Here is a 25143-nt window from a genome sequence, read left to right as displayed (position 1 = left end):
TAGGGACAGGCCAGTGTAGGGACGGGTCACTGTAGGGACAGGCCAGTATAGGGACGGGTCAGTGTACTGATGGGCCGGGGTTAGGTGGCCGCCGGGGCTGCTGGCCTTGTTCTCCCTGTAAACTTGCTGCAGGGATGAGCAACCCCCCCTTTTCTGGTCCAAACCATGGAAGCAGCTGCCTGTTGTGACTCCCGGAGGGGTTTGGGGTGTGTGTGTGTGTGTGTGTGTGTGTGTGTTGTGTGTGGTGTATGTGGTGTATTTGAGGTGTGAGGCTTGTGCGTGTGGGCGTGTGGGGTGTGGGGGTGCAGGGGTATAAGCTGCGGCGTCTCTGAGGTGTGGGGGTGGGGGGTTGGGAGCAGCCTGTGACCGTCTATGCCCACGTCCCCTTTCTCATGTCTGTAGCACCTTTATAAATCAGCCTGGCCTTTGCCATCAGAATGAAAATGCATCTGGTCCCGAATCTGGGTCACCGGGGAACGCAATGAATCGGCGGAGGCCTCCGGCCCTTTGCTCGACACCTCTCCCCTGCCATGCAGAGCGAGCCCCATGGGGAACTGAGGCGACGATGTCTTTACGGGCTCAAGGAAGGAGCCTTGAGCCTTTCTTGTGGCTTTATCTGACATCAAAGTCATGTGACGTGTGGCTTCCAGATTTCTTTCTGGCAGATAAACAGATATTTGAGCACAACACCGTCCCCCGTCTTGTGCGTACAATTAAATGAAAATACGATGGGACAAGTCAGTGTCCTTTGCTCTCTTGGTCAGTTTGAGCTTTCTCGGGGTCTGTAGGGTCAGCTGGACTGAGCCGGGGAGTTCCTCCCACAAGCGCTTCTGAAACCGCGGTTGGCACAGGGGCACGGGGGTCTCTGGGTCTCCAGCCTCGCGTGGGCCGGGGGGTCCGAGCCCGGCCCGGAGTCCTCTGGGCTCCCGATCTGGCGGAAAGGTGCCGAGCAGACCCTCCCGCCTTGAAGCAGACTAGTCTGCTCACGGTTCTGGAAACTGACAAAAAATGGCACTTACAGGAACACCCAGACAGCGCAGATGGTCGGGAAACATCTAGAAGGCGCAAATTTTCCAGCAGTGGCACCTGTCATAGTCGTTGCCGTCCCCATCTCCCTGTTCTTAGAAATTGTTGCATTGTGTGAACGGCATATCTCGTTGTTGACCGTGTGTCTAAGAGACATGGAAAGAAAGGGACACTTCTTATATTAACCCCCCAAGCCCTCACCACTGTCGCTTTAATGTTTCCCATCCCACGCTCCATTCTGATCAGAGTTTTCTCATCCTTTCTCACTTTGACTTATAACAACTCATAATTTTTCACACTTACGGTGTCTAGAATGTTGTGGCCAAAGTTAGAACTTTATTTATTTATTTTTGAGAGAGGGAGAGGGGGAGAGAAAGAGAAAGAGAATCCTAAGCGGGTTCCACGCTCAGCACAGAGCCCGACGTGGGGCTGGATCCCACGACCCTGGGATCATGACCTGAGCCGAAATCGAGAGTCAGAGACTCCACCGACCGAGGCACCCAGGCACCCCAGAGTTAGAGCTTTCAACGTGGGACCTCGAGCAAAATTTTGTAGAGGTGGCTATCGGCGTGAGGCCAACCCCACGCCTTGAAAACCTCGCCTTTGTGCTGTGTCTCTGGAAGACGGGGGGGGGGAGCCCGCACCTGTCTCGCTCCCACAGGAGCACTTTCCTACGCTGCCTTGCTCGCGTCCCTCATTCTCCTGGACGCCCCAGCTATCCCAGACCCTTTCGCGGGGCCCCAGACTGCCTCTTCCACGCGCTGCCCTCCCAGCCTTTCCCTGCTCCCACCACCGCCTAGCTCCTTAGCTTCAGGTCAGACTAACCTCCGTTCCCCGGGTACGTGAGGCCACAGACCCGCCGTGTCCAGTCTCCTGACTCGGCTGCACAGCACATCTGGGGAGGGGAGGGAACGGCTCCAGGACCGGTGAGCCAGTCCCCCCCCCCCCCCCCCCCCCCCCCCAGTTCCTCCTGTCTCCCAGCTGAAGCATCTCCGTATCTTTTGGCCCAAGTTTTCCTCTGGTACAACGGAGAAGGAGGCCAGCGGGCGCTCGTCCCGGGGTTGCGGGGGGGGGGGGAGGCAGCCACCTTCCCCGTGGCCCCCCGGCCCCGGGCCGACCAGCCTTCCTCCTCCCCTCGTCCGTCCTGGTTTCAGGCCCAGTCATGCTCTGCCACGAGGCAGCCGGCTGTCCTAACTGTGGCAGGGTGGACGGGCTCCATCACCCCAGTCTCCGGGGCCGTGACTTCCGTCACACGCAGAGTGACCGGCCCAGGACCGTCCTGGTCTCAGCCCTGAGGTTGCCGCATCCCGTGAGGCCCTCCCGTCGCTGGCGAACCCGGCTGGTCGGCCCTGATCCCGGCAGCCCCACGAGGGGAACGAGGAGGCCAATGCTGGCACGAAGGGCTGACCCCTGTCGCTGTGGGCTCGGGGGTCCCGTGTCCTGGTCTCTCAGGGGCCGGGGTCTCCTCTGCACTCGTGGGCTGTGCCCGGGGGCTAAGCAGAAACAACCCGAGTCAGAGAGCCAGAGGGGGGCTCTGTGTCCATGCCTGGGTGAGGGTCCCGGGGGTCCGGTGTGGGGTCAGAGGCACTGAGTCTTGGAAACTGCGCTCGTGTTTGCTGCTCTCCGTCTCCCCATTCCGTGGCCTCGAGTCTCACTGCTGATCTCTCGGCAACACATTCTCTACAGCTGCGGCCTCCGTTTCCTCAGTGTCGTCTCCTTTAAACCCTCGCAACCAGCCCTCACCCGGACGTTCCCACTGAGAGTCTGTCCTCAGGGAGCACCGTGAACCCTAGCGACCGCACACGAAGGTCGCGTTTGAGTCCTCACTCTGCACCTGCCTTCAGGCCCTGTCCTGCCCTGTCTGCCTCAGTAACGCCATGGCAACTCTTGTGTGGCATGCCCTTCCGGCCACTTCTTTTCCGTTTCCCTCACTTCAGTTTGTCCTTCTGCTCCTAAGCATAAGCGCAGGCCCGGAGAGCTTCTGTCCACACCTCTGAGCTCAACCACACCCTCTCCACACAGAGCTCTTTCTGCACCTCCGCTATAGCTGCTCATTTAGGATCCAACACCACCATCGCCATCACCAGCATCCCCACCATCATCATCACCATCATCCCCAGCCCCATCATTCCCATCATGACCACCGTCATCTCCACCATCATCATCACCATCATCCCCAGCCCCATCATTCCCATCGTGACCACCATCATCTCCATCATCATCATCACCACCATCATCATCACCATCATCCCCAGCCCCATCATTCCCATCATGACCACCGTCATCTCCATCACCATCATCCCCACCATCATCATCACCATCATCCCCAGCCCCATCATTCCCATCGTGACCACCGTCATCGCCACCATCATCATCATCAATTTTTGTGGGCCAAACACTGTGCGTGATAAGCACTTTATGAATCTTCACATGGATCCTTTATAAATCTCTAACCTTTATCTTATCAAGGAGGAGACAGACCCCCAGATTAGCTTGACAAACAACCAGTTTGCGGCTGAGATGGATCTAAGTCTTGTCAAGAATCTCCAGTGACACAAGCCTCCATTTCCTCACAACCCGTGTGCCTTACGTTCAACTCGTTTCCTTCCCCCTCAGATCAGTGTCTGTGATTTCTCCTCATAGGAACACGTTAGAAACTTAGAAATAACTTCCCCGGGCTCATCTCTCTCTACCCCGTTGAGATGAAAACTTTGGCATCATTTCTCTTGTTTCCTACTAACTTTTCAAAACATCTCCCAGACATGCCTGAACTTTGGGATCAGATGACATGACGTTGAGCCTCCTCAAGGTCTGAAGCGTATGAATTTGAGGAAGTTGCTTTATTTCTCCGAGTTTCAGTTGGACAACACCAGCACGGTGTTGTGTGAAGATTAATGAAACAGAATAAGGGCAGCGCCAAGGTATGCACCCACAGTGCCAGGTGCCAGTCCTTGGACAGCTTGTCCCTAGTCCACCGGCTCCCCCCTCTCTGCATCACGATTCTGGTGTCTCTTCCTCTGCAGTGGGTTCCGTGACCTGTCACCGCACGACTCACCAGACTCGCCTGCTGCCGGTCTCCTGTTCTGGCCCCTGTTTGTGCTTCCCTCGCGGGCGCTGCTTGCCCCCCTGCCCCTTCCTACCTGGCTGGGTCCCCCTCGCGCTTCCTGACCGAGCACCGTCCTTCTTCCCCAAGGCCCCTGGGACCATTGCAGCGGCCAGAGCGCGCACCCCCTCCTCCTCTCCACTCCCCCCTTCTCGACACGTCTCCTCGGTGATGAGTCACATTCAGCCCTGCCGCACGGCACAGCGCCGCGCGAGGTTCTTAAAAGCAGGAACTAGACCGCGCCAGACATCTGTGTTCATGGCACCACGCACGTGGTAGGTCATCTGGAATGTGAGCTTATAGCAGGCAAATTAGGTCGGTGTGGAGTGCCTTTTACGAGTGCAGTTTTCAGGCCAGAGAGTTTAGGGCGTAGAGTAACCGTGTCGAAACTCGGCAGGTGCAAAGCCAAAGCAGGCAGTGGACCCGAAGCGTGTACATCTTGACGTCTTTGCAAATCCTAAAATTTGAGATGTCGGCAAAGCTGGTAAGTCCCCTACGAAATGCACTTTTATCCTAACTGGGGGATTTGCTGACATAACTCGATGAATAGCATTTTCTTATTTGTATACGGAAGAAAAGGGATAGACCCAAACGGTGTGGCACAGGTCTAAACCGCTGCTGGATTCGATACCCTATCACCGACGTACCTGCTCCTGCCTTTCCCGGAATACGGCCATTTTCCATTTCTCATTCCTTCCCTCATCCTGCCCCCACTTCCGGCACCTGTGCCAACTGCTGCCTTTCTTGGGGAGGATGTGTTTTGTTCCTTCCTTCCTTCCTTCCTCCCTCCCTCCTCCCTCCCTCCCTTCCTTCCCATAAATTCATTGTCAAATTGGCTTCCGTACCACACCCAGCACTCATCCCAACAGGTGCCCTCCTCAGTGCCCCTCACCCACTTTCCCCTCCCCCCCACCCCCACCCCCGCTCAGTTTATTCTCAGTTTTTAAGAGTCTCTTATGGTTTGCCTCCCTCCCTCTCTGTAGCTTTTCTCCCCCCCTTCCCCTCCCCTCTGGTCTTCTGTTAAGTTTCTCGCGATCCACAGAGGAGTGAAAACATATGGTATCTGTTTTTCTCTGCCTCACTTATTTCACTCAGCCTAACACCCTCCAGTTCCATCCACGTTGCTGCAAATGGCAGGATTTCCTCATTTTTAATGCCTCTTGATGATTCCACGAGAGGTGTAGCATGCACGATGAACGGTAGAGAGCATTCCGGTTACCTATCTGCTGGCAAACCACGGCCAGCCGTGGCTCACAACAGTGACTTGTTATTAACTCTTGTGGCTCCGGGGGGCTGACTTGGCTCAGCTGAGCGGCTCTGGTGCACGTGCAGTCAGAGGGCGGCAGGTACCTGAGTCCTGCGAAGGCCCCGGGGGGCTGGCTGGTGTCGGGGACCCCAGCCGAGCTCCCCGCCAGGCTGCTTCCGGCCCCTCCTCGCACGGTCTCGGCCGGGGTCCCAGAGGAGGCCTGCACCCCGGCCGTGGGGGGCCTGCCTTTCTGTGACTCGGCCTCCGAAATCCCCCATCACTACCCACGCTGGATGCTAGTGGTCAGGCCGCTGGCCAAGTGCAATGCAGGTTCAAGAAGACGGAAATTAGATTGTACCTTTGGACGCACGAGTGGCACTCCTATTCGGGGAGGAAAGGAAGTGAAACTGGCCTCTTCCAGGGCCATCCCAGGGAGGGAACACAGCACCGACCCACAGGTGCCCAGGTCAGCGGGGTCTCACCACGCCAGCACCCCGCCACCCCAAACAAGACCCAGATGTGCTCCCCACAAACGCTGCAGATGACTACGCTGTGACCCGCACCCTGGGCCATGGGGACTGCTCAGCAGGAGTTGAGTCAGCGAGGGCCATGGGCCTTCCCAGCGGTTGAAGGGGCATTGACTTTTCCGGCCACGTGCTCACCAGCAGACGTCGGTCACCTGAGTGTCAAACACCTTCTGACACTAACCTCCAAGCTGAAAGCCCGTCAGAACCTCTGTCATCCGCTAAGGAAACAGTACAAACTGTGAGGAAGGCGACTGGACTGAGAAACATTCTCTGCATGACTGTGGCTTGAAATCGTTGACATTCTGACGATTCTATACGTTTTATGATTTAAGAAGCGGTTTCTTCATGATTATCGACGTTTGCCGAGTGCCTGGTTTCCCTTTGAACTTCTTCTTCCTTAAGGGAGCCAGTGTGGGTTCTCGGCCGTGGCTGCCTGGCCAGGGCCTCACTTTGGTGCTGTAGTCGAGGGTCCGGGGAAGCCCTCTCAGGCCCCAGGGCTGCCGGCCGGCAGTTAGCATGGAGCAAACAGCCTCACCTCGGAGTCTAAAGCGATTCCTACGGCTGCGATGTTCATTCACCAAACCACACCCGGAATTTGTCCTGAACGGACTTCTCACATTCACCATCAAACTTCTCGGACTGGAGCGTCGCATATAGAAAATGCATCCCTGCAGGCCGCATTTCTTGCTTTCACGCAGCTCGCCGTGTCGGTGCAGGTGAGCGGCCCGATTTAAATTTGGGGGAGGTCATGTAAGGCTGAGACCTCACAGGGTTTTTGACCCGGGCAGTCTCTGGAGAGATCAAGGCAGAGTGGGCCGAGCCTCCTAAGGAAGACCTATGCTATGGATTTACTTTGAAATACAGAAGGACTGTGGAGGCACAGGACACAGCAGGCACGTGCAGGCCACTGGCCCCAGGGTAGCGGCCTCAGCCGTGGGGCCGTGGAATGGAAGGGCGCCAGGCCCGCGGCTGACTCTGCCCATCCGTGTCTCCCTGGGGGCGGGAGAGGAGTGCGAGGGGAGGGGGTCGAGCCTGGGGAGGCTTTGTGCCACCTCTGCCTCCTCGAGTTCCACTTCTGAAGGGTGGCCCGCGAGTCGGCCACAGGTGTCCCGGCCCCCCAGCTAGGGCGCTGTGACTGAGCCCCTGCTCTGTGGCTGCTTCCCTGTGTGACCGCACTGTTCAGCTTTTCTCCACTTGCTACTTTGTTGGACTTGGGGTCTTAGCACAGATTTCCCTTTCTTTTTCTTTCTTTCTTTCTTTCTTTCTTTCTTTCTTTCTTTCTTTCTTTTTATTTTAATTATTTTGAGAGAGGAACCACAAGCAGGGGAGGGGCAGAGAGAGAGGGAGACACAGAATCGGAAGTGGGCTCCAGGCTCTGAGCTGTCCACACAGAGCCCGACTCAGGGCTCGAACTCACAGACTGTGATATTGTGACCTGAGCTGAAGTCAGACGCTCAACCAACTGAGCCACCCAGGCGCCCCTACATTTATTTATTTTTGAGCGACAGAGACAACATGAGCAGGGGAGGGGCAGAGAGAGAGGAAGACACAGAATCCACAGCAGGCTCCAGGCTCCGAGCTGTCCGCACAGAGTCCCACGCGGGGCTCGAACCACGAACTGCGAGATGGTGACCTGACCTGAGATCAAGAGCCAGATGCCTTCCCGACTGAGCCCCCAACGCCCCTCCTTTTAGATGCGGACCAGCTCCAGGCTGTAATCGCTGTGGAAGGGCTGACCTTCCCATATGCCTGTCACACACGGCCACTGCAGGGGAGGTTAGCAGAGACAGAGAGCAGGACACACGGGGACCCGGTTCCCCAGGTGGCCTGGGGCCCCCAGAAGGCAGCCCTTCCAGCAGCTTCCACCTCCGGCAAGGGGCAGGAGCGCGAAGGGCGGGGGGATGGGCAGGAGGAAGAGCGGGGAGGCGTTCCCTTTTCTCTCCACCCAGCCCCGGCCTGTCACAGGGACAGAGGGAAGTCACTTGGAGGCGGGCCTCTCGAACAGCGGGGGACAGGGCACCTGCCTCAGTGGGAATCTTAAGCTCTGCCACAGACACCACCTCAGGACTCAGGGAGGAGAGATCCTTATTCAAAAGGACTATTGTAAGGCAGGGCCAACGGGTCCCTGCGACATAAGGTCCGTGAGTGGCTCGGAATGAACCAGAGAACGTTCTTGTTCCGCAGGGTGAGGGGAAGGAGGAGAAGAAGCAGGCGGTTTGGGGGGGAAGCTGGACACAGGGAAGGGCCGGTCCTGCCAGGACGAGCGACCGCCGTGGCCAGCCGGGTCCCAGGAGGAGCGCCGAGGGGGACAGAGTGCAGGGGTGCGCAGGAGGCCTGAAGCCTGACTGACGGGCGTGGACACCGCGCAGGGTGGGCGCCCAGCGGTCGGGGGCGCCCGGCGAGCTCAGCGAGGGGAGGACCGACAGCGCCGGCCGGTCTGGCCTCGGGTCGTGTTGGTCTCTGGGTCCCGTCGCTCTAAGACCTTTGGTACCTCCTGGGCCTCGACTTGCAGCAACACACCCTACGAAGATCTGGATTATGGTCCCAGAATTCTTTCTCCGTTTCTTTTTCTTTTTGCTGTTTTTAAGCCGCTCGCACCTAAACATGAATCCCCCGGGCGAGTCCTCGGTTACTACGTCGAACCGCAGGGCACTCCTACCTGTCACCTGCCGTCTCACAAAGGGCCCAGGCCCAGGGCTTAAGGACTTGTGTGTTGGACCCAAACTCGCCGAGAGCCCCGTCCGCTTCGGCACTGTTCCAACTGCTCCACGGGGACGGCCGCCGATGCTTCTGGGGACACGCCGAGGCCGCTACCTGACCGGGGATGGGACCGGGGTGTGGAGAGGGCCAGTGGTCTACCTGTGGGGGCACAGGTTTGGGGGGAAGGCGGGCACAGGGGCTCCGGGGGCCGCCTCACGGAACACAGTCTCAGGCGCCCTTTCGCAAACATCTCTACGGCCCCCCGGGCAGTTTGCAAAGCGCCCTGGTTCACGGGAAGTAAACGGGCACAGGAGGGGGAAGGCGCGAGGGCAAACGTGGCCACACGTGGAAAAGCAGCTCAAAGGCACCCTGAGGAGCACCCAGCTCGGCTCCGCGGCTGGCGTGAGCCTGCTCCCGGGGTCATGTGATCGCTCGATCACCTACGGGACGTACACGGTTAACCTTCTGCATTTGGGCACATAGGCGTCACTCTTCAGTAGGAAGTGGTCGCAGTTCAGCAACTCGCTCTCGGCCACTTTTGGTCTCTCCCTGCTTTTTTTTCTGCACGACCAGTAGAAACTGCATCGGGTCAACGGCATCCCGGTGCTGACGCGAAGCATCCCCGGGGCCTCGGGCAGGACGATTCCCGTCGGATCCCAGCGCTTCTCAGGTGAGCACGGCCGAGCCCCTCCCTTCTTTGAAAAGCATCTTCACATCCTTGACGCCCCCGCCTGATGGGTGCCACACGTGGAGCGGTGGCCCTCCGGGGATTTCCAGAAGGCTGGCGTGGTGACTGCGCCACTGGATAAAGCTCAGTCTGGCCTTCACCAAGACGCTGTCCTTCTGGGTTGAGGAACAGGGCTGGGCTGTCGGGGATCTTGCCTTTCCTCTCAGCGTGCGGGCGGTGATCTCATCTCCACCGCCCGGACGACTCGGGCTTTGCTGCTTTATGGGGTTAAACCCCCACGGGGCAGCAGTCTCGCGTGAAATGCAGCCGTTTATGTAGCTAAGCACACAGAGTCTGAAGAGCTAACAACTGAGCTAAGAGATGTTTTGGCAGCAATGCAGAAAGCGATTTGTGCAAAGAAACACGGCGAGGGGGCGTCTTGCGCGGCTGGAGATTGAGGGGGAAGGAGCTTGTCAGGTGTTATTTAAGAGAAATCGATGGGGTGGAAACTTTTATGAGAGTCAGGGAAATACACAAGAAGCTCTGATAAGGGCTGCAAATGCCATCACGATTGTGAAGTCAGTGTCTCGTGACCACAAAAGAATACATAATGATCTTCAAGATCTCAAGCCTGTCCCTGGCTCCCTCCAAAGCCTGTGTAGCAGCAAAATTAGGTACTGTGGAGATCAGCGCTGTGAGGACGTACAACGTGAGGTCCGGATTAAAACTATTCTTGAAGGGATGAAAAGTTTAATTTCTGCCACCGAGAAAGAAAATGTAAAAGCGAGCTTCCAAAGAAGCAAAGGAAACCAAAAGAAAAAAAAAAAAATCACCAACCTATATACAAATCATTGGAAAAAACCTTCTGGCTTCTCTCTTAACCACTTATTCGAAAGCAGAAGGAAGCTGGCCTAGAGTTTCAGCTCTGCTGCTCTTTATCTAAAAAAGGATAAAACACCGTGAGCCCGCGGTTCAAGCGATTGAGAAAACACACGTTTATGAATACCGACGACTGCAGTGTGAGAGATTCTGGTATCAGTTAAGAGGCTGTACAATAAGTAGGTCGTTTAAGATCTTCTGGGGATTTATGGGGCTTGAGTAAAACCCTCTGGAGACAGAGTGAACGGGACGGTAAGGGTGAACAGCCCTCCAGCCTTCCATCTGTAAAATGGGTATAGCGTCTGCCTTAAAGGGTTTCTGTGGTTAAATGAGATGATAGAGTAGTGACCCCAGCGGCCAGTGTGCACTTATAACTTAACGTGTAGTACACCCCCACAGTGCTCTCACACACGTGCACACAGCCATGCACGCATATACGTACACACGCCCGCATGCACACAACATATACACGCAGGCACACACGACACGCATGCACACAAACACACGTGCACAAAAATGCACACACGCACGCACGTGCCCACCTGAGACACGCCTGTACAAACGCACGCACACGACATACGTATGCAGGCACACACATAACACGTCCACACGTGCAAATATACACACAGAGCCCACGTGTACTCACACACTTAGGCACACAGGTACGCGTGCACACGGGACGCACATAGCCGCTCGTAGTTGGTTCTCGTTCTGTACCCTGCGGGCCATCGCTATTTACAAAAGCAAACGCAGATTTAAAACCCTCTGCTTTAATTCCACTCATGACAGACCGTGAAAACGACGATACAATTTGTTTTCATTCAGACGTGAAGCTTTCCTTGCTGATGATATTTTGATGAATCCTAGGAACGTCTTCCCCTTACTCAGTGTTCTTGGGCAGAGTCTGCCCTTGGCCAAATGGGCAGTGGAAGCCGGCCTGTCGGCCGCCCCTTCTGCTTTTTTAGCGCCTCCTCCCTTCTCTAGGGGATCCTACTTCCCTTTTGCTGCCCTGTGTCGGCCACCGCCCACTCCCGGTCCCAGTGGGCGGCCGGCCGGCCCGAGGCTGTGTCCGTTAGCCGGCCCCAGCTAGGACACTCGCAGTGGTGGCCACCGGCCCCCGGTCAGGTGACCGAACACCCCCCAGAGCCCTCCGGGCTCCAGAGCAGAGGTGCGGCCGGAGGGGTCCACCAAAGCCAGCAGGCTCCTGTTGGGGGCGGCCGGCCGGCCCGCCCCTGCGTTTCTCCTAAACTGTAGCCAGTGGATGGGCCGCTTTCCTCGGCTTCCTGGGCGGGGTCTTTTAGGTCACCGACCATCAGACGGTCTCCTCGTCTGTGAACGAGTCGACCAATTAGCAGTTACTTTCCGAGACTCTCTTGCCTGTGGTCTCCAACAAAAACCACGCTAGTTTATTGCGATAAAACCGTTAGTCGGTATTTTAAACGCTATCTTTAAAAGCGTTACTCCACTTAGGTAACATTACATTTTTCCGCAAGTAACACTTTCTTTTCACGTGTGGTCACAAAACCTTTGACGTGCCGACACCCGAAAGCAGACACTGTGATCACTTACCGCACGTCTACGTGTTGTCGGATTGTAGCACATTTGCTTTTCGCTTAGAAGGGCGATGTATCTGTACGGTTTCAGAATGTGACTGCGCGAGTCACGCGACATTCGACCTGTCGTCACGTGACTCTAAAACAGGAAGGGGAGACCCGCACAGGCACGGCTTCCAACGAAAGCCAATTTCTGAGTCGGGGCCGCTGCGAGAAGAGTCAATCAGGCATCAGCGTGAGGCCCGCATCGTTTTTGTTTCGTGCGGTTTCTGAGTGAAGGGATACGCCCCAGGTTAGAGACTGAGGACGCCGCGCGGTGCCTGAAGCTGGGTGACCCTCTTGCCTCGCTGGCGTCCCTCGCACGTTCGCCGTATCGGGCACCGTCAGCCCTGGCGGGACCGATCTATCGGCGGACGGCAGGTGTGCCCGGAGCTTGGCCCTCTCTTTGAATGAGCTGATGGATACGTCCTCTGGGTCAGCTGTTTCCCAAGTGGTTTCCAAAGAACACTGGCTCCAAAGGGTCTGTGGGTGAAGTAGGTTCAGGAGACTGTGATGGCTCAAGCAGGGCTGAGAGCCATCGACAATACACTGCCGTGTAAGGATCCAAGAGGAGGGTGCGGTTGGTGGCATTTCCCAAACTTATTTAGCCACAGAGCAATCTCTTCCCTCTTCCCTTCCTTTTCTCCTTCTACCCAGAACCTTTCTGGGGACTCTCTCTTATTTTTTTAATTAGTATTATTATTTAATGTTTATTTTTGAAGGAGAGAGAGAGACAGAGCGTGAGCGGGGGAGGGGCAGAGAGAGGGGGAGACACAGAATCGGAAGCAGGCTCCGGGCTCCGAGCCGTCAGCCCAGAGCCCGACGTGGGGCTCGAACCCACGAACCGTGAGAGCATGACCTGGGCCGAAGTCAGACGCTCAACCGACGGAGCCCCCCAGGCGCCCGGGGACTCACTTTTAAAGTCTGGTCCGTTCCAGTGACTGCGTCTCTTGGTGCCGGAATCCCCCTGGGAAGGAGCGGTTCCCGCATGAGCATAAGGGTGACAGTAACGTGCAGGGTGTGCGGACTCCAGCCGCCGAGTGGTCAAAGCAGACATTCACGGGACCCACAGATCTCACCTGAATCAAGCTGTTCTAACAAATCAGAAGACCCAGGCGACCACCAGGCACAGAGAAACGTCCCTCTCCTGGAGGAGCCCCAAACCACTAGACAAGCTCACTACAAACGGGCTTTGGTGACAAACTAGCATAAGGTGTGGGTGGAGAGTGAGTGTGAAAACAAGGTTTGCAGACACCCCCAGTCCACACCCACTCGTCACACAGATGGAAGGTCCCGGGTGCCTAGTTCCCATCCTCCCGCGGACCATGCTCCCGGTCCCTAAACTCGGGTTTCTCTGCAGTCAGAAACGTAGGGGCACAGGGTCGGTCTGCTTAAAAGCATGTTTAGGTAGGGACCCCCGGGATTCTCTCCTGCGGCAAATGCCATTAACGTACTTCCAAGGACGGCTGGTCAAGGCTCCCGGTCCCTGGCGCCCCGGCTGGAAGGGGCCACTTGCAGCCTCCTTTCCAGAGGCTTCTAGCACGAGAAACACTGACTCGGCAGGTCCCATCCTCCTCACGGCTCCTCATTTTCAGTACAGACTCACCCCCCTGTGCTTGACAGATAAGCATCTCCTGGGGGAGCCCGGGGCCGGTTTTGCAAACTCTTCCTGACGTTGGGGGTGGCAATGTGTTTGTGGAACCTCCGCTTGTTGCTGGGCGGCTGAGGCCGGACCCTCGTTCACAGCACAGCCTTGCGGGAGAGCTGGTGACTTCCTTCCCACCTGACCCCTGATCGTTGTTAGGCGAGGCGGCTTCTGTTCTGATACAGTCGCTCCTTGCTTTCATCGTGGCCGTTTGGCTCTAGCTGAGTCCCGCCGGCATTTTTCCCCAACTTACTCAAAATTGCTCTAAATCCGACGGAGCGGAGGCGGAGACCCATCACCCACCTGATTGCAGACCCTGCAGTTCTGCTTTGGCCCAAGAGGGTGAACACACTGAATTCAACAGGACGCACGGACCGAGCACTGTTTTGGTTTTCTGTTGCTGTCCTCACGACGTCAGCGGCCTAACCCCCACACTCTTCGAACCTCCCAGTGCTGGAGGTCGGGGGTCTGATGCGGGTCGTGCAGGCTGAAACGGGCGTGTTGGCAGGGGCTGTGCTCCTTTTGGAGCCCCTAAGGGAGGATCAGCTCTTTGCAGGTGCAGGGGTGGGTGAGGTCCCCGTTGTCACGTTGGCTGTCGGTGGGGGCCGGGCCCGGCTCGTGGAGCCCACTCACCTGCTTGGCGTTCAAAGCGACGACGGACTGAGTCCCCCCCATGCTTTGAATCTCTCTCTCCCGCTCCCATCTCAGCTGGGGAAGGTCCCCACTTTTAGGGCTGCACAGCCACACCAGGCCTACCTGGGTAATCTGGGGTCTGCTCTCCATCTCAAGGCGCTAACGCTTGGTCCCATCTGCAAAGCCCCTTTTGCCGCATGAGGGCACGCGCGCACAGTTTCCGGGGATTCGGGCGCGGATGTGGGTCCTGCTGACCACCTTGTCTGTCAGTACAGTGTGTGTGTGTGTGTGTGTCTGTGTGTCTGTGTGTGTGTGTTAGTGAGTGTGCAAGCGATACGTGATCGAGGAAGGGGGATACGACGTGGGTGAAAGGAAGCTTATGTTAGGTGGCTGGCCAGCAGGCTGACTGGTGTTGTTCCCTCTGCATGGATTTAGTCGTCTCTCCATGAAATATCATATAAATCTCTTAAAATTTATCCTGCTGCCACACTTTCCGTGTGATTGCACCTGCGAGTTGCAGCCTTCGAACCCATGCTGCAACACCTCCTACTTTCGCCACAGAATTTCGCCATATTGGATTTGCCTCATTGTTCGATTCTGTGCAGAGTTTTTTCACACTGATTCACCCAACATAATAATTATATTTTCAGGCGTCTGGTCACCTCAGACGTGATGAGCCTGCCTCCTCTCTTTTTGTGCCTGACATTGATAAAAATGACGGGCAGCACAGGGTTGAGGACAGGGCCCAACATGGGGCCAGTTGGGGTCTTTGCCCAGGCAGTCACCCACCTAGTGAGCCACCGAACTGTCCTCCATCCAGATCGTACTCCCACGTCTTTGTTACTTATCAATTTCAGATTCTTTACACATTTATTTATTTTGAGAGAGAGAGAAAGAGGCAGAGAGAGAGGGAGGAACGGAACCCCAAGCAGGCTCCACGCCATCAGCCCACAGCCCGATGCGGGGCTTGGACTCACGGCCGGTGACATCATGACCTGGGCTGAGTTCAAGAGTCGGATGCTTAACCTACGGAGCCACCCAGGCACCCCTGCAAATTTCAGATTTAATCGTAGATTTGAGACGTCTGCAATGCCTGATCTGCAGGTTCGTGGCCATGACAGCCAGGTGTGGAGTGCCAGCCGGGTGTCTCTGAGCGCCCACCCCCCGGCATCCTCGCTAACATGCTTCAGCGCCCTGCCGGGCATCCTCGCCAGACGTTTGACCCCACAGGAGGCGTTTACCTTCTCTCCCCACACATGAGTTTTGAGAGTTCCTACACGGTCTGTCCTCTGCTGGGACTCCATGGGCGTCGGTCAGAGGAGGAGGACGCCGTGCTTCTCGCGTCTCACTCGGTGCGATGCCACGGCGGGCCCGGCGGGGTGCAAAGCCTCTGAGGGGCTGACACCCAGGCAGGTGGTGACAGTGAGTCACCTCGGAAGAAACGGTCAACGCTTCACTCGAGGGCACTGCACACCAGGGAAGGAGAGTCTTACCTGAAAAACCAGATTGAGTGGCATAATATTTCTAAGTGCATCATCACGATTTCCGCCCGAGGCCTCAAAACTTCCTCCCAAGGGCAATTTAGAACCGTCTGTCCCACAGATTCTCTTAAAACCAACTGGTTTTGTAGGCGCGTCTGTATTCCCGTCAGTCTGAGAGGCAGCGACTTAGGAAACACTTCCATTTCAAAGCTAAGCTCATTACATTTTGGGAATCAGTTGGGGCCCATGCACTTACATGTGATCTAGTGACTTCGAAATAAGGAAGGCCTGGCAAGAATGGTGGCGACGGTGAGGACGTGAGAGGAGAGAGAGAGAGAGAGAGAGAGAGAGAGAGAGAGAGATGAGCTTTAAAAACAAGGTCGGGCGGGACTCCCGTGTCCGAAAGTCTCACAACTGTGGGTTCGTCGGCTCGGCAAAGAATGATCGGATTTGGTGGTAACGCCGGCCGCTCCTGTCAACCACTGGCGGCCAACACACAGTACCTGTCACCTCTGGTTCAGGGACACAGGTCTTCAAAAACGTCTCCGTGTCTTTACCACCCCGGTCTGTGCAACGACAACAACGAAATGCAGAACTTGTGTCTCCAAAGAGGCGATCTTGCTGCTCAAGATTGGAGGTGAGCGAGATATGTGAGCAAAACACCTTCTCTGCGTGATGTGGTGGCACAGATGCCAATCTGTCACCAACACGGTTTCCTGAAAACAACTCACATGATTTCTGTGGTGAAAATGGTGGCCTGGCGCAGGCTGAATCATTTCCAGGCGTAGCAAGTGACTGGCATCCACGTGAACTTGACGATACTTTTTATCGAGAACACGGATTCCTGCTTAACCACAACCGCGTTACCTTCACCATCATCCAGATTTGCAGGCTGTGCCTTCCGAGCAGGCGTGAGCACCACCCCCGCCCCGCCCCCTGGCTGCTGGGCTGACCTCACCACAGAGCATCTCTGGCCCCAGCCTTCTCTTCGGCAAGAGCCAGTCACCTGTTCTTCTGGACCCTCCAGGGCCCCACGCAGGTTCCCAACGGTCTGTTCGCCCGACAGCTTCCTGGAGCTGGAGCTGGTGCGTGACTGGTCTCTGTACCTACAGTGTCATCCTCAACAGATGGTTCCTGAACAGTTGTTGAGCTCAATTACATTTGAATTCGGGAAACATGCTATGTCACAGTGTGGGGGTCCGGCTGGGCGCTGAGCACACGGCAGGTGGGGACGTCCCTCCCGGCCTTTCCATGGCTCCCTTGTCAGCCTCCCAGCCTCCATGTGATCTGAATGTCACCGTGTCACCCCCCCCTCCACGTGACCCCATCTCCCTGGGCCCCTCGGATTGGCACGTGGTCCATCATCTCCGTCACCATGAGGCTCTGTTCCCTCTGAGCGTTTCCTGCCGTTCCCTGCAGTAGCCCTGTGGCCCCCGTGCTATGGCTCACACGCTGCCCTGTCCCCAGCCCCCTCCCGCTCACCTGTACCCCTTCTTTCCCAGGTCCTTCCTTGCGAACCTGCCACAACCCCCTCAGTCCTCTGTGAGGACCCTGACCTATGGCACCTGTTGTCCGAAGGTATTTCACTAGCCTCGTCAGGGCACGGTTTACTTACCATTGAGGTCACCGATTTGAAGTATGTGATGCGATACGTTGTGGCAAGGCACGCCGACGTCACCGTCCTGATGGGGAACGTTTGCATCACCAGGACAGGGTCCCTGTGCCCCCTCAGCCAACGGTGACCCATGACAGTCGCCGACCTGATTCCCACTGCCGTTGTTTTTGCTTTTCCTAAAGCTTCACATGAACGGAATAATGTGGCAGCTGGTATTACACGTCTGGATTCTTCACCCAGCGGGAGGCTTTTGCGATTGGCCCGTGTTGGAGCCTGTATCTGTGGTCCGTTCCTTCTTGCTGCCGGCCGCTGCTTTATCACCCGGGGACAGCGCGATGCGCTGCTCTGTTCAGCGGCTGATGGGAGCTTCCGTTCTTTCCACTTTCTAGCGATGAGTGTGAACGTGCCGTAGCCTTTCAAGCGCTAGCCTTTCATTTTCTTGGGCTACGCACGCGAGCGTCGGCTGCCGGTTCATGCGGTAAGTGCGTGTTTTACTTCGTATGGAACCACGACCCTCTTTTCTCACCGTGGCCGTGGGGGTTTGCGTCCCGCCACCAGAGCGTGAGCGCTTGGACGGCACATCGTCACCCGCACCTTCTGTCTTGTCTGCTCTTACTTTCAGCCACGCTTCCGGTGGGGAGCGGCGTCTCAGCGCAGTTTTAATTTGCGTTTCCCCGATGATTAATCGCCTCGAACATCTTTCCTTGTGCGGTAATTGCCGTCCGTGTATGTCCTTTGGTGAACTGACTTCGGACTTTTTGCCTGTTTCTTGTTGAGTTGTGTCCTCCTGACACCGAATTGTAAGAGTTCTTTGTATCTTCTGGGTACAATCCATGATCAGATTTAAGGTTACAAATTTTTTCTCCATTCTGTGGTCTGTGTTTAATTTTCTGAAGCATTTTTCAAAAAGCAGAAGCTTTAAATTCTGATCAATTTATCAAAAGGTTTTTTTTTTTTTTTTTTTTTTTTTTTACACCATTCATGCCTTTTGCAATTTAGGTAAGAAATCTCTACCACTCCCCAGGGCACAAAGATTTTCTCTTCTGTTTTCCTCAGATGTTTCATGGTTTGGGCACTCGCATTAAATCTATAATTCATTCTGAGTTATCTTTTTGTTTGTAGCAGGAGGTCAAAGTAAGGATCAACTTCCTTTTTTTTTTTTTAATGTTTATTTACTTTTGAGAGAGACAGGGACAGAATGTGAGTGGGTTGGGGCAGAGAGAGAGAGAGGGAGGCACAGAATCAGAAGCAGGCTCCAGGCTCCGAGCTGTCAACACAGAGCCTGACGTGGGGCTCGAACTCACGGACCGTGAGATTATGACCTGAGTCGAAGTCGGACGCTCCACCGACTGAGCCACTCAGGTGCCCCAGGAGACACAGAATCCGAACCAGGCTCCAGGCTGTCAGCACAGAGCCCAACGCGGGGCTCGAACTCACGAACCTGGAGATCATGACCTGAGCTGAAGTCGGACACTCAACTGACTGAGCCACCTAGGTGCCCCAGCATCAACTTCTTATGCATGAACATCCAGTTGTTCCAATACCATTTATTGCCAAGATTGCGTTTTCCCTATTGAATCAGTCGTCCGTTGACGTGCGGACGTCCGTTGACGTGCAGTCTATTTCTGGACTCCATTCTCTTCCATTGACTAGTGTGTCCGTCCTGTTACCAACAGGATGCTGTCACGACACCTGTAGCTTCGTAGGAAGTCTTGCAATCAGATAGTATGAATCCTACGATTCTGTCCTCTTTTTCAAAACTGCTTTGGCTCTTCTAAATCCCTTGGATTTCTATATAAATTTTGGAATCGGCTTGTTGGTTTCTTCAGGAGTCCTGCCACAATTTTGATTTGGATTGTGTTGTATCTGTAGATCAATTTGGAGAGAACTGACACCCTAATATTGCGCTGTCTAATCCTGAACCCGATACAACTCTCCTTTCATTTAGATCTTACTTTCTGTCAGCAACGTCGTATAGTTTTCAGTATGGAAATCTCGTGTCGATTTCGAAGATGTAGTCGTAAGTATTTTATTTCATGTTTTTGATGTCCTTGTGATTTTTTTTTCCAGTTTCAATGGCCAAATGTTCCAAATATTGCTAGGGCAGAGAATTACAACTGATCTGTGTATGTTAATCCTCATCAGCGTTTTTTTGTTTTGTTTTGTTTTTTTACATATTATATATTTCATCTACAGAACATTGATTTGGGTCTTTTTTGTATCTTTTCTCCACTGTATTTATGCTTTCCTCTACTTTCCTGAGCATTTGAAGTGTATTTGTACTAGCTACAGAGCAGTTTTTTCTATCATCTCTGTTATTTTTCTGTTTGTTCATATAGATTACGGGTCATATTTTCCTGTTTCCTCAAATGTCCGCATTATAGTCCGTTAGTGGCTGTGACAGGTTACCTCAGGGTGGCTTGAACAGCATACATTTATTGCTACAGTCGGGGAGGCTGGGAAGTCCAAGGTTCAGGTGCTAGCAGGCCCATGTCTAGGGAGGACCCCCTCCTGGTTCAGTCTTCTTGTCGCCTTCACGTGGCGGCGAGCAGACAGAGAGCAAGAAGGCTGTCCTGTGTCTCTTCTTCTGGGAACACTAATCCCGCACGAGGGGAGGCCCCACCTATAAATGCCACCACCTTGGGATTAGGCTTTAGCGTCTTTCAGGGAGACACAGACATTCGGCCTACGGTGGTCTAGAGATTTTTGTTTGGATGCCCGACATGAACTTCACATGGTCGAAGGCTGGATTTTGTCACATGTTTTTGTTCTGGAATGTAGTTATGTTACTGGAATCACATGGATCACATCCGAGACTTTCTTTTGCTATGGCAGGATCAGAGCAGCGCTTAAGGTAGGTTCATTTGAGTGGCCTTCCTCCTAACACGGTATTGTTCTGAGGATGCTGTCCCATGATCTGGGACTGAGAAGGTGCTGCTACTCTTCCTGCGGGAGAGAACCATTCCTAGCCTGCGAGGATTCCGAGGATTTCTCTGTCTCCCCTTTCTGGGATCAGTCTTGCCTTGCTTCCTCTCCAGGACACGTCTCTGCCACTGTCCTTATTTTTCTGTGTGTGGCTCCCTCCTCCCCCATATTTTGTCTTGCAAAGCATAGCTGCCTTGGCCTCCCAGGACTCCGATCCCTGTGTCCTCGGTGGGGTGGCCATGCCCGGGTCAGGTAGCCCCCACGCCCTGCACTTGGAAACTGCTTCTGTGCAAGTTGGGGCTTCACAGAGCTCGGGGCCATAGCACTCTCTGCCTGCTCTCTTCTCGTCAGGGACCATAACCCTGTGACACCAATGTCGGAAAACTGTTATTGGACATACTTTACAGGGTTTTCTGGTTGTTGAATGCCGTAGGGTGCATTCGGTTTCTGTTAATCCCTCCTGGCTGGAACCGTCAATCTTGTAGTCATGTTTGATTGATATGGTTCACCTGACGATCTGATTGCTATATCCACCCTCTCCTATTCTTTCACACACAAAGGCTTTACTTTCTGGTTCTTCTGCACGTCCTAAAGCCCCGAGAATGTATGCTGGAGGTGACTGCAGATGTGCACAGGTGACCCACGCCTCCCCCTAGTGGCACATCCAGGGCAGTGGCTGGGAAGCAGCAAAGACTCCCCAAGTGACAGCTCCAGGCATCAGGGAAGGAACGGGCTGGGGGCCGCCCCATCCATGACTGTGGAAGCAGCACGATGAGAAACCAGCGATATGACAAGTAGGCTCAGAAAATCCTTCAGGGCGAGGGCGAGTTTTGTGTTATCCTGACTTCCTCCCAGAATGTCAGGTATGGGTACTGACTGTGTAGGTGATAGATTCCCTGCCGGTGCACCTGGGGCGGGGGGGGGGGGGGGGGGGGGGAGGAGGAGGAGGATGAAGACACATTTGACACGATTATCAGCATCCTGGGCCAGGGAATTTATTGGGGACGGGGAGGGACAGATGATATATCAGGACGGTCACACTCAATAACAGGGAATGGTTGGATGTGAAGAGAAGAGAATTCTCCGTCCTTTCCTGTTTGAGTTTGTTTCAAACGCCAGTGGTCAGAGCCCTTCCCTCTGAGACTCCAGCTCCGCACTCACTCGTATCCCGGCGAATTTCTTGAGCCGGGTCCCGGGCACTGCCCCTCTTGGCTTTGACCTTCCTCCCCGCGGTCTGGTTTCTGATAATTAGGATGTCGCTGCCCCTGCAGGTTAGTGGTTGTAGGCTGCAACAGCGGTGACTTTTAAGACGCATATACACGTCCCTCCTGCCTTTCGAGCCCGGGAATCTTACTCAGTGTATCTTGAGAATGACTGGCACGTTTAGACTTTAAAAAAAAATTCTACGGGAGATTCTCACATCCCCAGCAGGATGAAAAACACCGAATGATTCTGTCAACTAGTTGCAGGCAAAGACTGTAAATTCTAAGTATTGTAGTCGCACCTACACTTCTGTGGATGTTGTTCAGTCGAATCTTATTGAACGTAATTAAATTGACTTTTGCACCAAGATTTCTGTGTAGGTCAGAATCTGTGGTTTTGCTGCTATCACCCTTCTTTACGCTATAGATCGGGGATTGACAAATGATGCCCCATGGACTCAAGCGCATTCATTTGTGAAATTGTTTATGGTTGCTTTCACGCCACCGGGGCAGGTCTGAGTAGTTGGGACAGAGACTATATGACCTGCAGAGGGAAAATATTTACCATCTGGTCCTTTACAGAAAGAGGTTGTGGACCCCTGTTCTAAATGAATATTTTGAAACAAGTATTTTGGGGGGGGCGCCTTGGTGGCTCGGCTGGTTGAGCATCCAACTTCAGCTCAAGTCGCGATCTCAGGGTTTGTGAGTTCAAGCCCCGCATCGGGATCCCTGTTGTCAGTGCAGAACCCACTTCGGATCCTCTGTCCCCGCCGCTCCCCCCCGCCCCCCGCCTCTCTCTGCACCCACCCTGCTCACACTCTCTCTCTAGAATAAAAAATTTTAAGTTGATGTATTTATTTTGGGAGAGAGAGAGTGGGGGAGGGGTAGAGAGAGAAGGAGACAGAGAATCCCAAGCGGGCTCCATACTGTGAGCACAGAGCCGATACGGGGCTCGAACACGCGGACTGTGAGATCATGACCTGAGCCGAAGCCCAGAGTCTGATGCTTCCCTGAGCCCCCCAGGCACTCCCCCCCGAATGGATATTTTCACGTAAGCCAGCATGCTGCACACGCTCTGGGTCCTCGTGAGACGGAATGCTGGTAACGCGATTCTCCGGCTCCCTGGGAACATTTCTGTCTCAACTACAGTGTATCTTGCTTTCTTTCCTCCTTAGACTCACTTCTCTACTGTCTCCGCTGGTGAGCCGGAGGGGCTGGACGCCCACCCCCTTCCGTACCAGGCCCGTATTTTCCGCCGAAAACAAGAGCGCGATGAACGGGGTGAGCGTCTAGTCTCCTTTGGCGGGGGTACCGTTTCGGTCAGCCGGGCCTCCTTGGAAATCACAGTGCAGCTAACTCTACCTCTGTTCGCCTTCCAGGAACCGATGAACATCAGCGACGTCTTCGGTCTGAGTGAGGATTACTTTGGGTCGGGTAATAATAGCTCGGATTACTCACTTGATGACAACACGTTACTGTGCTCCCTGCAGGAGGTCAGAACGTTCTCTGGGCTGTTTGTGCCGATCGCTTACTCCCTGATCTGCATCTTTGGCCTCCTGGGCAATGTTTTGGTGGTGGTCACCTTTGCTTTCTACAAGAAAGCCAAGTCTATGACAGACGTGTACCTCTTGAACATGGCCATCGCCGACATACTTTTTGTCCTCACCCTCCCGTTCTGGGCCGTCAGCCACGCCACCGGCGAGTGGATCTTCAGCAACGCCACGTGCAAGCTGATGAAGGGCATCTATGCCATCAACTTCAACTGCGGGATGCTGCTCCTGACCTGCGTCAGCATGGACCGCTACATTGCCATCGTCCAGGCCACCAAGTCCTTCAGGCTGCGGTCCAGGACGCTGGCGCACCGCAGGGCCATCTGCTTCGTGGTCTGGGTGGCTTCCGTCCTCATCTCCGGCTGGACGTTCACGTTCAACCAGAAGTACGACGTGCATGGCAGCTACGTGTGCGAGCCCCGGTACCAGGCGGTCTCGGACCCCATCAAGTGGAAGCTGCTGATGCTGGGGCTCCAGCTCCTCTTCGGCTTCTTCATCCCGTTGGTGTTTATGATCTTTTGCTACACGTTCATCGTCAAAACCCTGGTGCAGGCTCAGAACTCCAAGCGGCACAAGGCCATCCGCGTGATCATCGCGGTGGTGCTGGTGTTCCTGGCTTGCCAGATCCCCCACAACATGGTGCTCCTGGTGACGGCCGCGCAGCTGGGCAGGATGAACCGCTCCTGCCAGGGCGCCAGGCTGCTGGGCTATAGCCAGAATGTCACCGAGGTCCTGGCCTTCCTGCACTGCTGTCTCAACCCCGTGCTCTACGCCTTCATCGGCCAGAAGTTTCGGAGCTACTTCCTAAAGATCGTGAAGGACCTGTGGTGTGTGCGGAGGAAGCAGAAGGCGTCGGGCTTCTCCTGCTCCAGGCTGCACTCGGAGGCCTTCACCTCCAGGCAGAACAGCGAGACCGCGGACAACGACAACGCGTCGTCCTTCACCATGTGACCGGCCCGGGGCCGCGGCCCCCCCCCCCCCCCCCCGGCGGCTCGGGGAACGTGCACTTGGACCGGGACCCCGTCCTCCCATGGGACCGGCCGCGGGGGTCTCATCCTGACGGGGCTGCCGGGGCCCCCACGTGGCGTGTCCCCACTTTTCTTCCCCGCAGCCCCGAGCCCCCCGGGGCTCCCCACGGCTGGCGTTCCCCAAAGCAGAGAGGACTCTTGGCAGACGTGGACGTTTTACGGAAGCAGGCGCGGAACCGCCCCTAGAGCCCGGTGTCTCCTGGTCACTTCACACACGTGCAGGGTTCGCGAGATGGAAGCAGAGAACGTCACACGAGAGCCTCACACGAGGCAGCGCAGGCAGACACCGAAATGCGTTCCCCGGGCTGGAGAAGCGGCCTGGGGGACGGGACAGAGCGGGTCGCAGCGCGCCGTCGGGAGAGCAGACGTCTGCTTTATTTCCCTGGGAAAACGGTCACTGCAGATACGACAATTCTCCCCCAAAAATCGGTTCGACAGAGTTCCACGAAGACGCATGCCATCGGCACACTTTCAGCACACGGAGGGGCTTAATAAATACTTGTTACACAAAGCGTAGTGAAATTGGGGGTTGGAGTACAGTCGGGAGTGTTAGGTGTTTAAATCTGAGTTTTAGAATGGAGCAAGGAAGCTTCCTGAGACAGTATACAGACAACTTTTGCTGCGCGTCCACAGCGGGTCAGAAGCGGCACACACACACGGGGGGATGTGGGTAGGAAGCGCTTCACGCTGGTGGCGAACAGGGAGGGAGGGAGAGAGAGAGAGAGAGAGAGAGAGAGAGAATCTTAAGCAGGCTCCACAGTCAGTGCAGAGCCTGGTCCGGGGCTCGATCCCGCGAACTGTGAGATCATGACCTGAGCTGAAACCAAGAGTTGGACGCGTAACCGACTGAGCCGCCCAGGCGCCCCAGTCATGGAACCAGACTTTAACAGCGCTCCTCAACTTTGCAAAGTTCCTAGACCGCAAGTTTTGAAAGTGCTTTGTAAATATATGAACGCGAGTGGAAGAAGGACGAATATGACAAAAATGCAGGTAGTGTTACAAAGACGCTGACGTGTTTAATCCTGACTCACGTGTTATTTGGAACTTTCTACTGTTCTTGCAAGCTTCAACCGCATCTTTCTATGAAATTCGAAGTGATAGCTTAGGATCCAACGTCTGTATGTTTACAGATAGTTTTGGCTTTACAAAATAAAACTATTTTGCACGGGAAGTAGGATTCGTCTTCCAGAATCGGTGTTCTGAGTTGGGAGACTGTGGTGTTCAGAGGTCCCACCTCCTTGGAACCTGTCAGCGTTCGACTCCAGAAATCAAAGCACAGGGACATTACTCAGATGCTCCTCTCAGGACGGCCGATGCGCCGAGC

General features: G+C 55.1%; 1 protein-coding gene across 2 annotated transcripts in view; it reads left to right on the top strand.

The window, feature by feature from the left end:
• The window catches only part of CCR6 (C-C motif chemokine receptor 6), a 27363-nt gene extending 2821 nt beyond the window's left edge, over positions 1–24542 (top strand). Inside the window, exons 1-3 of one of the 2 annotated variants that reach the window (XM_040448686.1) lie at positions 9070–9272; positions 22417–22522; positions 22621–24542. In XM_040448686.1, the coding sequence (XP_040304620.1) occupies positions 22514–22522; positions 22621–23742 (1131 nt within the window). In that variant the 5' untranslated portion in view covers positions 9070–9272; positions 22417–22513 and the 3' untranslated portion in view covers positions 23743–24542. Of the gene's footprint in view, positions 1–9069; positions 9273–22416; positions 22523–22620 lie in introns of those variants that run through there. The other variant, XM_040448687.1, reaches the window with a different exon arrangement.
• Positions 24543–25143: the final 601 nt, after the last annotated feature.

The sequence above is a fragment of the Herpailurus yagouaroundi genome, unplaced genomic scaffold (genome assembly GCF_014898765.1).
Source record: "Herpailurus yagouaroundi ecotype Mexico unplaced genomic scaffold, PumYag 198, whole genome shotgun sequence".
NCBI lineage: Eukaryota > Metazoa > Chordata > Mammalia > Carnivora > Felidae > Herpailurus > Herpailurus yagouaroundi.
Note: the sequence above shows the minus strand (reverse complement) of the source record. Positions and strands in the feature narration are given on the sequence as shown.